The sequence below is a fragment of the Terrapene carolina genome, unplaced genomic scaffold (genome assembly GCF_002925995.2).
Source record: "Terrapene carolina triunguis isolate 2854851 unplaced genomic scaffold, T_m_triunguis-2.0 Scaffold179, whole genome shotgun sequence".
Lineage (NCBI taxonomy): Eukaryota > Metazoa > Chordata > Testudines > Emydidae > Terrapene > Terrapene triunguis.
This window is the reverse complement of record NW_020664530.1, coordinates 3,721,183-3,734,728: the sequence shown is the minus strand read 5'-3', so window position 1 is coordinate 3,734,728 and position 13,546 is coordinate 3,721,183. Positions and strand designations below refer to the sequence as shown.

Genomic DNA, 13,546 nt, shown 5'->3' with positions numbered 1-13,546 from the left:
CTTTAGGGCAGAAAACTCTTCTGTGTATTGAAATATTTCTAAGTAGTTTCTCTACAAGTGTAGATGTGTAGCTGATAACATTTTCCCCGCCACACACAGGTCAGTCTAACATTTAGATCATCAACTATATTTTACAATCTTATCCTTGGCAACAACAACAACAACAAAAGCCCTCCAGAAAGTGTCAGAAGGAGAGGAGGAGCCAGGCTTAAGGTGGCAAGTTCAGAGTCCAGGTGCATGTGGAGACATTGCAGACCTGCCCATTCACGATTTCTTGGACCCAAACCTTTTATAGAAGTGAAGTTCTCAAGTGGGACTTGTTCCAAACAGAACCCACTGCCATGACTCGACTTCCTCGCTCACTCGATGGCTTCCATAACATCCTGTCCCCCTTCTTTGTCTCAGAACAGAGCTTTCCTAGAAAACCACAGGCCATGAGGTTGGTGATCACACTTCTCATAAATATCTTGCCCTGACTCTTTCCTCCAACTCACTCCTTCTCTCCTTTCTACTCTAGTAGAAAACCACATTCGTCTACTGGGTTTTAGGAGAGCGTGCATCACTTTGTGGTTGCATAAAGCTGCTACCGTATTTTGCCACAATGCGTTAATATGCATCTTTGAAACAATAAATAAAGGGAAAACGTACTGGATTTAAATATAGGTTTCCATTAAAAGCATTTAAAAGACCTTGCTTTAGTTTTGAATACATCAAAATGAAAATTCACCCCCTACTACAAAAAAAATCATCCCTTGCAAGTAATGTTAATGGGGAGTGTGTGTAGGGAGAGTTAGAGAACTAGCAAGTGTTCAGAAGGGCAGAGGCCCTCTACCCCAGTCACTTTGCAATGGCACCTGCTTCTCACAGAGTCAGGTAAAAGAGCTGCAGAGTTGTTACGTGGAGGATTTCACCACCTGCTCATATGGGGGTGGTGGTGCGTTGCAGTAAGAGGGCGGAGGTGGGTACACTGGATTCCCTTGCGGGGAGTTGGGCTGGACATGGAAAGCCATAGCCATGGGGTTCATCACAGGTCCTCCTGGATCCGTGTAGTATGGCATCCCTGGTTGCTGTGATCCTAAAAGAAATGGAGAGAAAATATAAATTTATCGTTGCATTGTAAATTAATGTAACAAACAGATAGGCTAGTATCATGCTGCTCCAGTGCTGAGGAAAGCACAAATATGCTCTTCTCTAAAGGCAAATAATACATAGTAGGTTTTAATTGGAGTATGTGATACATGGCCAAGACAATGCCCAAAGGTTGTTTCCATCTCATGGCTGCCCAGTCACATGAGGTTGGTGATCTCAGTCCAGTGGACAGCTGTTGACACCATAACAATTCACCATCACACTTACTAGCACCCTGGCTGGGAGTCTCAGAAGACAACTGAAGGACTGAATGGACCCAGAGATGGAACTACCTTTCACCCCCTAAAGGTGCTTTCTCCAGATCATGAGCACTGGGGATGCTTGCCCCCTCACTGCTTCTTCTGTGGATAGAAGAGTTCAGTTTCCAGGGCTGTTGAACCTGCACCAGTTAGGAGCACTAAATTCACTTTGTAGAGAAAATACACCATAGGATCTCAACCTACACTCATAGCCTTTAACCGACATGCATGTACTCTACATTCATTTGCCTGCGGATACTGTTTGAATACAGTAAGGACATATCCCCAAGGATAAATCCCCAAGATCCCCAAGAAAAATGAGATGGAAACCCTAGATCACACATCAATGTACTTAGCTGTGTCAGCCAAGAAACAACATTCAGATCAGGAAACATTAAGGGCCCAGTTAATTCCAACATGCTTGCCAATAAGGCTGTTCTATGGTTCTTCACTAACCTAATGGCAACATCTTTGACATTAGCAATTAGTGTAGGCCAGAGAGAACAGAGAACAAACATGGTTGCTCTAAGCACCAAGGAAACTTTGATGCCATTGACATTCTGTCAGTTCATTTAGGCACAAAACTTCAACTAGCTCAAAGGGAAAAAAAGTGTAAACAGAACCAAAGTCATATCAAAGAACATATTAATAAATCACTACATCTAATGACAAAGGAGAGTAAATCACTAAAAGCAGCGTTTTGAATATGATGAAAAAGAATCATTAGTCAAACACCAAGCTACCGCCTGGAAAATATGATGATTAGTATTATATCAGTATTATATTACAGTAGTGTCTAGAGGTCCCAGCTGAGATGTTAGGTGCTGTAAAAAGACTGGGTAACATACTGTCCCATAGGTGCTGGAACCAAGGGTGTGGGAGGTGCTCCAAGTGGTTTCCATTATATTCAGGGTTTACAGTTTGGTTCAATGGTTCTCAGCACCCCCCCTCCCCCCCATACACATTGCTCCAGCACCCCTGCACAGTCGGTGCCTCAAAGTGTTTAAATCTAAACAGATGATGGCTTGGAGGTGGAAGGCAGAGGCACAGAGATGTGAAGGGATCTGTCTGAGCTCACTCAGCAAGCCAGTTGCAGAGGTCGGAACAGGGGCTTCCACGTCCCAGTCCAGTGCCCCACCCACAACACCTCTCCACTGCAGTAATTAGAACTGGTCGGAAAAATTCCAATGACACATTTTTTTCCGTTGAAATTTGCAGATTCAGTAAAATCAAATCGCTTTGCAGAGCTGGTTCGATTTCATCAAAGTCCTGTTGGAAACCTATTTGGATACCTACCGGTGTGTCCACCTGGTGCTGCAGCAGTCCACATGCCTCACAGCTGGGGGACCCCAGGGCTGCCTGGGAGCCACAGACCCTGGAAGTCTGCCAGACAGACATGTATCCATGTACATGTACCTTTGTCTCCTTGTTCTTTGTACTCCCCCACTGATCTGTCTATATCCATCTGTTGTCTCTTGTCGCATACTTAGGCCTGGTCTACACTAACACCCCAATTCGATCTAAGGTACGCAACTTCAGCTACGTGAATAACGTAGCTGAAGTCGACATACCTTAGTTCGAATTTACCGCGGTTCAGACGCGGTCCACACACGGCAGGCAGGCTCCCCCGTCGACTCCGCGGTACTCCTCTCGCTGACGTGGAGTACCGCAGTCGACGGCGAGCACTTCCTGGTTCGAATTATCGCGTCCACACCAGACGCGATAAATCGAACCCGGAAGTTCGATTGCCAGCCGTCGAACTACCGCGGTAGTGTAGACAAGCCCTAAGATTGTAAACATGTTAGGGCAGGGACTGTCTTTTTGTTATGTTTGTACAGTGTCTAGCACAATGGGATACTGGAGCTCCTTGGCACTGATGTTTGTCCATCGTTATCGATGAAGACCTCAACAACTCATTCTTTCGATGATCAGGCTTTGTGCGTCTGAAGATGACTGATCAGTCCGATTCGGGCATGGAACGTCCTGTCACACGTCGGGCAAACATGTAATGGCACTGTCGATGATGTACGAGCAGCTCTGGACTTGCACAGCTCACGCTTTTTTTCAGCCTCAGCAATACGCCTCGCCTCAGAGGTATTACTGCCTGTGTGAATGAGGCTGTGCCATGCTGAACGGTTCAGTGCGAAGGTTTCCCATGTGGTGGTGTTGATCTCGAAGGACTTCAAAGAGGTCTTCAGCGTGTCCTTGAATCGCTTCTTTTGTCCTCCATGGGAGCGCTTTCCCTGAGTGAGTTCTCCGTAGAAGAGCTGTTTAGGAATGCGTTCATCTGACATTCTCACAACATGTCCGGCCCACCTGGTCTGGGCTCTCATCAGCAATGTGTGAACTGACGGCAGACTGGCTCTAGTAAGGACATCAGTATCGGGCACTTTGTCCTGCCATCTGATTTTTAGAAGCTTTCGCAGACAGGAAATGTGGAAGTGATTGAGCCTTCGTGCATGACTCCGATAGACAGTCCACGTCTCGCAGGCGTACAGCAGAGTTGGAAGCACCACTGCTCGGTAGACCTTCAGCTTCGTTGATAGGCTGATCCCTCGACGTTCCCAAACATTGAAACGCAATGGGCCAAATGCAGAGCTGGCTTTAGCAATTCTGCAGTTTACTTCATCATCAATTGACACTGCTCGGGAAAGAGTACTGCCCAGGTACGTGAAGTGGTCCACTGTCTGAAGTCTCTGTCCATTTACAGTGATGGACGGTTCTGAGTACGGAGCGTGGGGAGCTGGCTGATGCATGACCTCAGTCTTCTTGATGTTAATAGTGAGACCGAAGTTATTGCATGCAGTTGAAAACTTGTCCATACTGGCTTGCATTTCTGGCTCAGTACTAGCATTCAGAGCACAATCATCGGCAAAGAGAAAGTCTCGAAGTACAGTTTCCTTCACCTTGGTGATGGCACGCAGTTGCCTCAGATTGAATAATTTCCCATCAATTCTATACTTCAGGCCTACTCCTTCAGTGCAGTGTTGAAAGGCATCAGTCAGAGTGGCAGAGAATATCATGCTAAACAAAGTGGGTGCTAAAACACACCCTTGCTTGACGCCGTTGGTGACTAGGAAGGCCTCAGATGTTTCACCGTCATCCAGGACACGAGCCATCATACCATGATGAAATTGACGTACCATTCGTATAAATCTGTCTGGACAGCCAAATTTCAACATGATCCTCCACAGGCCCTGGCGACTGACAGAGTCAAATGCTTTCGTGAGGTCCACAAAAGTTGTGTAGAGTTCACGATTCTGCTCTTGACATTTCTCCTGTAGCTGATGCACAGCGAAGATCATGTCAATAGTCCCCTGACCTTTGCGGAAGCCACACTGTGATTCTGGCAGTAAGCCCTTCTCCAGGTGAGTAATCAATCGGTTCAACAGAACCCGTGCAAGAACTTTCCCCGCTGTAGAAAGCAGCGAGATTCCACGGTGATTGTCGCATACCTGGCGATTGCCCTTCCTCTTATAGAGGTGCAAGATGGACGCGTCTCTAAATTCCTGTGGAATGGTTCCCTGCCTCCAGAAGGACTGAAACAGCTCAGTGAGTTTCCGTAGCAGCACGGGTCCACCGACTTTGTACACCTCTGCTGGTATGGCATCTGACCCTGGGGCTTTGCCACTTGACAGCTGATTGATAGCTTTCTTCACTTCGTCCTCTTCTGGTGAAGCATCCATGGAGTCATTGACTGCAACTTGGGGCATCTTGTCAATGGCCTCATCATTGATGACTGAGGGGCGATTGAGAATTGCTTCAAAGTGTTCAGCCCATCTCTGGAGAATCTGCGTCTTCTCTGTAAGGAGCACAGTACCATCAGAGTTCAGGAGGGGAAAGCTCCCAGAAGACTGTGGACCATAGAGTGTGTTAAGGGCTTCATAAAACTGCTTAAAGTCGTTCCTGTCCGCATATGCCTGTATTTCATCTGCTTTGGCGCTCAGCCACAAGTCCCGCATTTTGTGCAATCGGTTCTGTACTGTTCTGCGAACGTTGATAAAGGCGGTCTTCTTTGCCGCCGAGGATGGATCGTTTTGATATGCACAATGCAGGCGGTGCTTCTCAGCAAGTAAGGCCTGGATTTCTGCATCATTTTCGTCAAACCAGTCTTGCCGCCTGCATGTGGAGGGCCCCAATACCTTCGATGCAGCTGTATGGACAGTGTTGCGGAATCGTTCCCAGTCTTTCTCAGCGTCATCCTCAATACGACGATCAGCAAGCTCATTCTCTAGGTCTTCCGCTAGATTTTCAGTGATGCGGCTGTTCTTCAGCTTCGACACGTTGATCCTTTTGAGAGCCTTACAGCCTTGTAGTCGTCTCTTTGGCATGATACGGAGCTTCATTTTGGATACTATGAGCCAATGATCCGTCCAACAGTCAGCGCTACATATAGCTTTTGTAACCCTGACATCTTGTCTGTCCCTTCTCCTGATGATGATATAATCGATCAAATGCCAGTGCTTGGAACGGGGATGCATCCACGAAGTCCTGTTGCGGTTAGGAAGGCGGAAGACCGTATTGCTGATCAGAAGGCCATGTGCTGCACAAGTTTTCAGCAGTAACAGGCCATTGCTGTTGCACTTTCCCACTCCATTTTTCTCGATGACTCCTTCCCAGGCTGCGGCATCGCATCCGACTCTTGCGTTAAAATCGCCAAGCAGAATCAGCTTGTCTGTGCAGTGCACTGACGATAGCAGAGTATCTAGTTCTTCGTAGAATTTATCCTTCACATCCTCTGGGTTGGTCATTGTAGGAGCATATGCGCTGATCAAAGTAGCTTGTTTTCCTTTTTGAAGCGGAAGCTGCATTGTCATGAGCCGGTCATTCATACCCTTGGGGGACCTGGCAAGTTTCCGAACAAAATGATTCTTGATGGCGAAGCCAACTCCAGATTCGTGACGGTCATCACTGCTGCGGCCACTCCAGAAGAATGTATAGCCACCGCCTGACTCGGACAGCTGTCCTTCATTAGCAAGGCGAGTTTCGCTAAGGGCTGCAATGTCAATGTTGTAGCATGCGAGCTCTCTGGCGACAAGTGCTGTTCTTCTCTCCGGTCTGTCTGCCATGATGTTGTCCAGTAACGTGCGCACATTCCATGTGCCAATAGTGATCGGTGTCACTCTAAGTTTTGTTTTTGTTTTTGTTCGACCGCTTTTATGGGATCCCCGCCAGCCGTGGTGTGCTGGCCAGGGTAAGGTGAAGCAGGCAATGTTTAGGGCACCTTTTCTAGCCCCCCCCTCGTTCTACGGAGGTGAGCAGTGCAATCCTGAATAGGGCTGCTCAGTCGCTCAAGAAGATGCCGAGCTCCACTGCTGCTTCGGTCAGTGAGGAACGACCATTATGCCTGAGCCGCCTATGTGCAGGTCCGCGGCTACAGCTCCCAGTGTATCCACACCTGCTGCTTCCTTGGCACTACAGTAATAAACAACAATACACAGGGTGGAGAACTGGGGGTTGTGAGTTTTCTGGGTGGCAAATGGAAAGATGGGATTAGATAGAATGCTTGCCTAGAATCAATACTAAGGCTAGATCTGTCTTTCCATTTACTTCACTGCCACAAGCCCTTCCTCCCCTCCCCTGGCACAATGCCCTCTAGCAAACCTTAATTCTTAAGGGAATAAGCTAGATTCCTGGTGATAGCTACCTGAAAATTAGCAAGTTTAACCAAAGGTGATATTACAGCCAAATCTGAGTAAAAAAACCTCTTTAAGATGGCGCCTCCTTACAGTGGTGCAAGAATTCACACTGCAACGGATCACAGGCATTTACAGCTATAATAATCAAACTTCCTTCTGTCTGGATCCGTGCAGCATGACAAAAACAGCAAGGGCCACATTTTCAAAGAAGGGACCACTGGATGTACCTACCTATCAGCTGAGCCTGCCAAATGCTGTATGAACACATGTCAATTGGCATTTGTGCATGCCAGGGTGAATACACACATTGTTCCAGGTGCATCTGTGAGGCTTCCTTGGGCAGACTGGCCCCCAGAGAACTAAGCCATTACACCCAGAAAAGCTGAACAGCCCATACCTGCTGCTGTAAACTATCTCCTCTCAGGGCCTGAACCAACTCCCATTTTGTGTTTTGTAAATTGCTCTTGGCGCCCTGGGGTTTTGGTACTTATTTGCCGACATTGATTTTTTGCCTGTCAGGTATGCTACAATTACAAATAAATAGCTTGGGGGTTTGCTGTTCTTATTACTTTATTTTTAATCAAGATCTTTGTCTAAAACCTTCCAAGATACAGTAAAATGCACCTCGGATTTTACAATGTACTGAATGGTATTGCCTCTTGGATTGCATCTCAAGCTCACAACCCCACTTTAAGACAGACAAGTGTGAGACCCAATCCAGCTCCAGCTGAAGTCAATACAAGTCTAGTTAATATTATGGGACAGGATTTCTTAGCACAGAGTAAGATTAAGAAATGTCAAATTCTCAAGGTACTGTATTCATCACATGCCAATAATGAAATCTGGGCCCAGAACAACAGGAAATATATGATCAAATGAAAAACTATGCGGTACCCAGAGAATCAGAGACATTATACTCCCATTAAGAAGGATGGGAGATAGACTTCAAACTCTAGATATCAGAACAATCATAAGAGAATAAGAATGGCTATACTGGGTCAGACCAATGGTCCATCTAGCCCAGTATCATGTCTCTGATAGTGACCAATGCCAGACGTTTCAGAGAGAAGGAACAAAACAATTTCAAATGATCCATCCCCTGTCGTCCAGTCCCAGCTTCTGACAGTTGGAGTTTTAGGGACACGTGGAGCATGCAATTACATCCCTGACCGTTGGCTAATTGCCATTGATGGTCCTATCCTCCACAAACTTATCTAATTCTTTTTTTAACCAAGTTATACTTTCAGCCTTCACAAAATTCCCTGCAATGAGTTCCACAGGTTGACTGTCCTTTGTGTGAAGAAGTACTTCCTTATATTTGTTTTAAACTAGCTGCCTATTAATTTCATTGGGTGGCCCCTGGTTCTTGTGTTATAAAAAGGAGTAAACAACACTTCCCTATTCACTTCCTCCACACCAGTCATGATTTTATAGACCTCTATCATAAACCCCTTTAATTGTCTCTTTTCTAAGCTGAACAATCCCAGTCTTTTTAATCGCTCCTCATATGGAAGCTGTTCCATACCCCTAGTCATTTTTGTTGCCATTCTCTGCACCTTTTCCAATTCTAATATTTTTGTTTTTGAGCTGGGGCGACCAAAACTGCATGCAGTATTCATGGTGTGGGCCTACCATGGATTTATACAGTGGCATTATGATATTTTTTGTTTTATTATCTATCCCTTTCCTAATGGTTCCAAGCATTCCATTACCTTTTTTGACTGCCGCTGCACATTGAGCAGATGTTTTCAGGGAACTATCCATGAGGACTCCAAAATTTCTGATCAATAAAAATCTATTGAATATGGTTTCAGCAATTAAAAAGTTATGCCCTCTAGGAGCTTTGCAAGGTTTGTCTGTGGGAATACATCAAGTTCTTTCCTCCTCTCTCCCTTTTTTCATGGCAAAGCTGCGTTAACAGAACAAAGTGGTTAAGGAGCAGCAATTTCTCCTTGGTGCCTTGCTTCCTGCTTTGTCTGTAAGGAAAGCAGCCCCCATGGATTTTACATTTGATCATCCATTTCCATGCCTCAGTAGGCTGGGGATTCAGTATGACAACAGGATGGAACCCAGAGACACCTTGAAGCGTTACACACTACTTAATGCTTTTTCAGACTGAGTTTTTATTCCCTTAGTATCAAAGAGAGATGGGCCTAAGCCATAAGGTGCCAATCCAAACATCCATGGAGCTTGGGGTGTCTGGATCTTGTGTTTGGTTTGGCCCATTCAGGGGTTAAGGTTAGGAGAAGCAAGTCAGGAGCACAACTCCTCCTTCCTGCAAACAGATAGGAGCGCTTCTTCTCCACCCTGCCTTGGGTAAGTAGCACTTCACAGACAGCTTCCCCTCTTCCTTTGCTGGGCAATGAGAGAGCTCCTGCCTCTGTTTCCATCCAATGTAACCACTGGTCCCATTATAGAAATGGAGTCGAGCCATGGAGATTGGATTGGGAACTGGATCCAAACCCAAGCTTCCCTAAAGTGCAGGGGGGTGTTTGGGCCTGTGTCTACGATTACAGCAGTGTTATTTTTCTTAAGCGTTTTGCCACAAAGATGGTGCTTGCACATTTCAGCATTTTTCCTCACTTTTCCTTCCACAAAGGGAACTTGGGCAATGAGTGGGGGAACTCCTTGCATTTTGCAATTATTATTGTTAAAATGCCTTGCACAACTACATCATAGTAATCAGTTTATTTCCACACTGGTATTCAGATCAGTGATACTTTCAATAAACCCAACAGCAAAATAAGGGCTGGATCCTGACCTTCTTGCAGGATCAAATCCCAGGTGTTTACTTTTATTGCTTAGTATATCAGAACTATTCAAGCCCATTAGACCTTCAAAAATGGGGTGCTGGGCAGCCACAAATCCACTGAATTATATAATATCAGGGTTGGAAGGGACCTCAGGAGGTCATCTAGTCTAAACCCCTGCTCAAAGCAGGACCAATCCCCAGACAGATTTTTGCCCTAGATCCCTAAATGGCCCCCTTAAGGATTGAATTCACAACCTTGGGTTTAGCAGGCCAATGCTCAAACCACTGAGCTATCCTTCCCCCCCTCAATGTGAGTCATAGGTGCTTAGCACCTCGCAGGCCCTAAGTGTGCTTTATTTTGAAGGACAGACATGGTCAGAAATGCAGAAGAATTCAGAGTCGCTGGGACTGAGACTCATATGAGGGAGACTGAGGAAGCACTTACAAATTAAGTGCCTAATCTAAAGTTCAACAAAGCCAACGGGAAAGACTCCCATTGACTTCAATGGGCTTTAGATCAGACCTTAAGACTTTTAAAAAAAAATTAAAATTATGTGGCATAACTAGGACATTAAAAGACTTAACTAGATAGCTATTTTCTATTTCCACATGACTTCTGCCATGTGTGGCTCATTAAGAACCATTTAATATATTTGCCAATCCAGCCATGTGATGCTCCCTATTTATATATAACCGCTGAGTTATTTCCAAGACTTATAATAATTTTTATTTTTATTTTTTCCTACCATCTCAGGCAAGAACTACCTAAACTATCTCACTAGGGAAATGTGTGATTGGTAAACAAAAAATAAGTGTGTGTGATTTTCACATTGAATGAAATGTCCTATGCATTTAATACGTGTAACAAATGAAAGAAAGAAATACCTTAAAGAGAAAAATAAAAATAAAAGGGAGTGTCTGGGAGTCTGAGAGTGAGGGTATCCTTTTATATGATGCAGTTAGATCTCTGACTGAAAGAGAATATGTATGCATATGCATAAGGATCCGGATAACACTGAGCAGGGGTATTTCCAGAACTTATGCAGTGTATCTGTGTGCAATAGGATATGGGAGAGATTGGAAAGTCTGAACTTAAGCTCTCTGTGTGACCTGCTGTTTGTGATTACGTGCCTGGTTGGAACATTTTCGACTAACCTTTTTCCATTGAAATATGCTGCTTCGTTGAAGCTGAAATGTTTTACAAAGACGTATAAATTCTGACCAAGTTTTCATCAGGAAAGTTTCTGAGGTTCAGGGTGGACTCTCCAGTCACTTTCAGAGAAATGAAACCCTGACCTTTCCAATCCGAAGACAGATGTTTTGACACAATATCTGTTTTGTGAAAATGTTGGAAACGTTTTGGTTTCATTCCAATGCAGAACGAAAACAAATTTCGAAACCTGGAAAGCTGTCAAGAAATGGAATAATCATCCTGCAGTCAGCTCTAGCTGTGAGGCAATGTACTCCAAGTTGGGAGCATAGGGATGTCTTAGGGTTTGTCTACACTGCAGCTGGGGGTGTGATTTGCAGCTCGCATTCACGTACCTGTGCTAGCTGTACTCTAGCTAGCTTGCTAAAAATAGCAGTGAGGATGTACCGGTCTGGGCTTCAGCATGGGGTGCACAAGTCTGTCTGACCTTCCTGGGTACAGACTCGCTTGTGCAAGTGATGCAAAGCCCACACCACCACATCCTCACTGCTATTTTGAGCTAGCTAGAGTACAGCTAGCATGGGTATGTCTTCATGAGCAGCCATTCACACCCGTACCTGCAGTGTAGATGTACCCTTAGGGAGGGGGAGAGGAGTCGAAATCTCTTCACCGGGTATGTTGATGCTCATGGATATGGAGTGGTGTGTGCAGTGAGCAGGGTGTGTATATAGAAGTGTCTCCATTGTGGCTGCCAGTGTGTGACAGCTATGTGTGGGTGTGCATTTAGGTACAGATGCAGACCCATCATCTGCAGCTAGAGAGGGTCTCATAACTGGAGGGGACAGGATTCAAGAAGTCCCTCAGAGCACACATGCCCTCTGAAGGGCTCTCTTGGTGGGACAGGGTAGGGGTAGGCTGGGGAGAATGGAGGGACCAGCTGATCCACTACTGTACGGATCCTTCAGACTTCCTCAAAATCATTGTTTGACAGTTGAAGAATGCTCAGACTGATAAGGAAGAAGTAGCGTTTTCCCACTTCTAAAGCAGTATTCCATAACACGGAGGGCACAGCAAAAATGGAAACGCAACAATTAGGTAGTATCGCAGAAGGAAAATGTTTGGTTGTCTCATTCTGGCAAAGGTATTTTCTAGTATATTTTACCAACTCTGGGAAACTGTTCCTTATTATTCATATAAAAGAGGAACATCATTGCTAATGTGGCATTGCCTATTGCTCTGCGTATGTTGCAATGTGATTAACTGTTTTCCTATCTTGTTTGCATTCATGGAGATAAGTTATAAAACCAGTGGAGGAAGAACTCTCTAGAAGGGATTAGTAAAAGAAATGCAAAAATTCTTTTGAAAGAGAATTGTGAGCACTGTGATTGCCTTTCTGTTCATTCCTCTGAAACACCTGGCCACTGTCGGAAGACAAGATACTGGGCTAGATGGACCATTGGTCTGACCCATTCTTATAGCCTACTGGATCTCAGTAGTACTGGGTGTACATTCACAAATGGTGCAACATACTCGAAGCAGAATTTGAACCCACGTCACCTGTGGTGAATTAAACTACTCCTAGCTAAAATCACACGATTTTTAAATATTTCCTGTGCACACAGAAGAAATTAGGCTAGCATATAAGTAGTCTCTGACCTGCTGCAGTGTTGGCTGGTTGTCTGGTGTAGGATACATTAAAAGTAGGTTCTTCTACGAGCGGTGGAGGGTACATCCGTCTTCTGATGAAGAAACCAGCTCCGCAGCAGAACAGAACGCCCATCATCAGAAGGAACCTGAGCAAAAGAAGGAGGAAAAGTCAAATTTGGCATCCATCTAAATGCAGGGCCCCAGGGAGCTGGGGTTATTCAAAAATTCATAGATAAGAGAAACCAAGATCATTACCCTTTAACCATCAGCTCCCATATGCTGTTATCAGGATTTTCTGAAAATATTATTCCTTGAAAGCAGGACTGCACAAGCTGAGATACCTGTGTATGGCAGCATGTAGTTGATATTTCTATAGTGACTGAGGAGATTTTGTTCTTAGGAGTGTTTTTGTTCATATAGTAGTTTTCCACTGTATTTTCTCTTATTAGCTTATAGGAACAATAGTGATTAGGCCAGCAGAGCTGGGAGAATACTGTCTTCTTCCCCTAACTCTGGGGTTATGGGCTCATCTGTCCCCTTCTGCCACTTCTTTACCTCACCTAAGATTTGCTTGAATCAGAATTCCAAATAATATTGATGGAAATAAATGACTTAGGTCCATGTGCCCCTTCTGTGGAACAAGATGTACCAGAGGGGATTTTTTTGGAGCATAGCCATGCCATTCCTTAAACTGACCAGAGGGGTCACTGTTGAACAACACAAATACTCCTCTCTCAGCCCAGATGCTAAGTAGGTTTGCTCTGCAAGGCTCCCTTCTGGCTGATGGAGAGAAGGGCTGAAGGTACAAAAGTTGCGTGGCAGCATAGACCACTGGATGCGATGGGCCAAATTCTAAACTGGTGTAAAGGAGAGCAGAATTTGGTCCCAGCATCACCAAGCCAACATTCATAAATTCCCTTTTGGCTCTGTTATCTGAAAGTGTTTTTCCTGAACATTATGGCTGAGATTT

The 13,546-nt window shown here is 45.0% G+C and overlaps 1 protein-coding gene across 1 annotated transcript; it reads right to left on the bottom strand.

The window, feature by feature from the left end:
- Positions 1-627: 627 nt before the first annotated feature.
- Positions 628-12,992, bottom strand: LOC113406997 (vesicular, overexpressed in cancer, prosurvival protein 1-like). The gene is made up of 3 exons (XM_026654028.1): positions 12,832-12,992; positions 12,586-12,722; positions 628-1,075 (listed from the first exon to the last, which is right to left on the bottom strand). Exons 1-3 carry the CDS (start codon positions 12,990-12,992, stop codon positions 894-896), a joined length of 480 nt encoding a protein of 159 aa, XP_026509813.1. The 3' UTR covers positions 628-893.
- Between the last annotated feature and the right edge of the window lie 554 nt (positions 12,993-13,546).

Bases quoted from the DNA above. Each gene is read 5' to 3' on its own strand.
- LOC113406997 (XM_026654028.1), bottom strand. From the start codon at position 12,992: ATGAACAAAAACACTCCTAAGAACAAAATCTCCTCAGTCACTATAGAA. The intron at 12,723-12,831 runs GTAATGATCTTG...TCTTTTGCTCAG, and splicing joins TGGGAGCTGATGGTTAAAGG to GTTCCTTCTGATGATGGGCG. The intron at 1,076-12,585 runs GTCAGAGACTAC...CATTTCTTTTAG, and splicing joins ACCAGCCAACACTGCAGCAG to GATCACAGCAACCAGGGATG.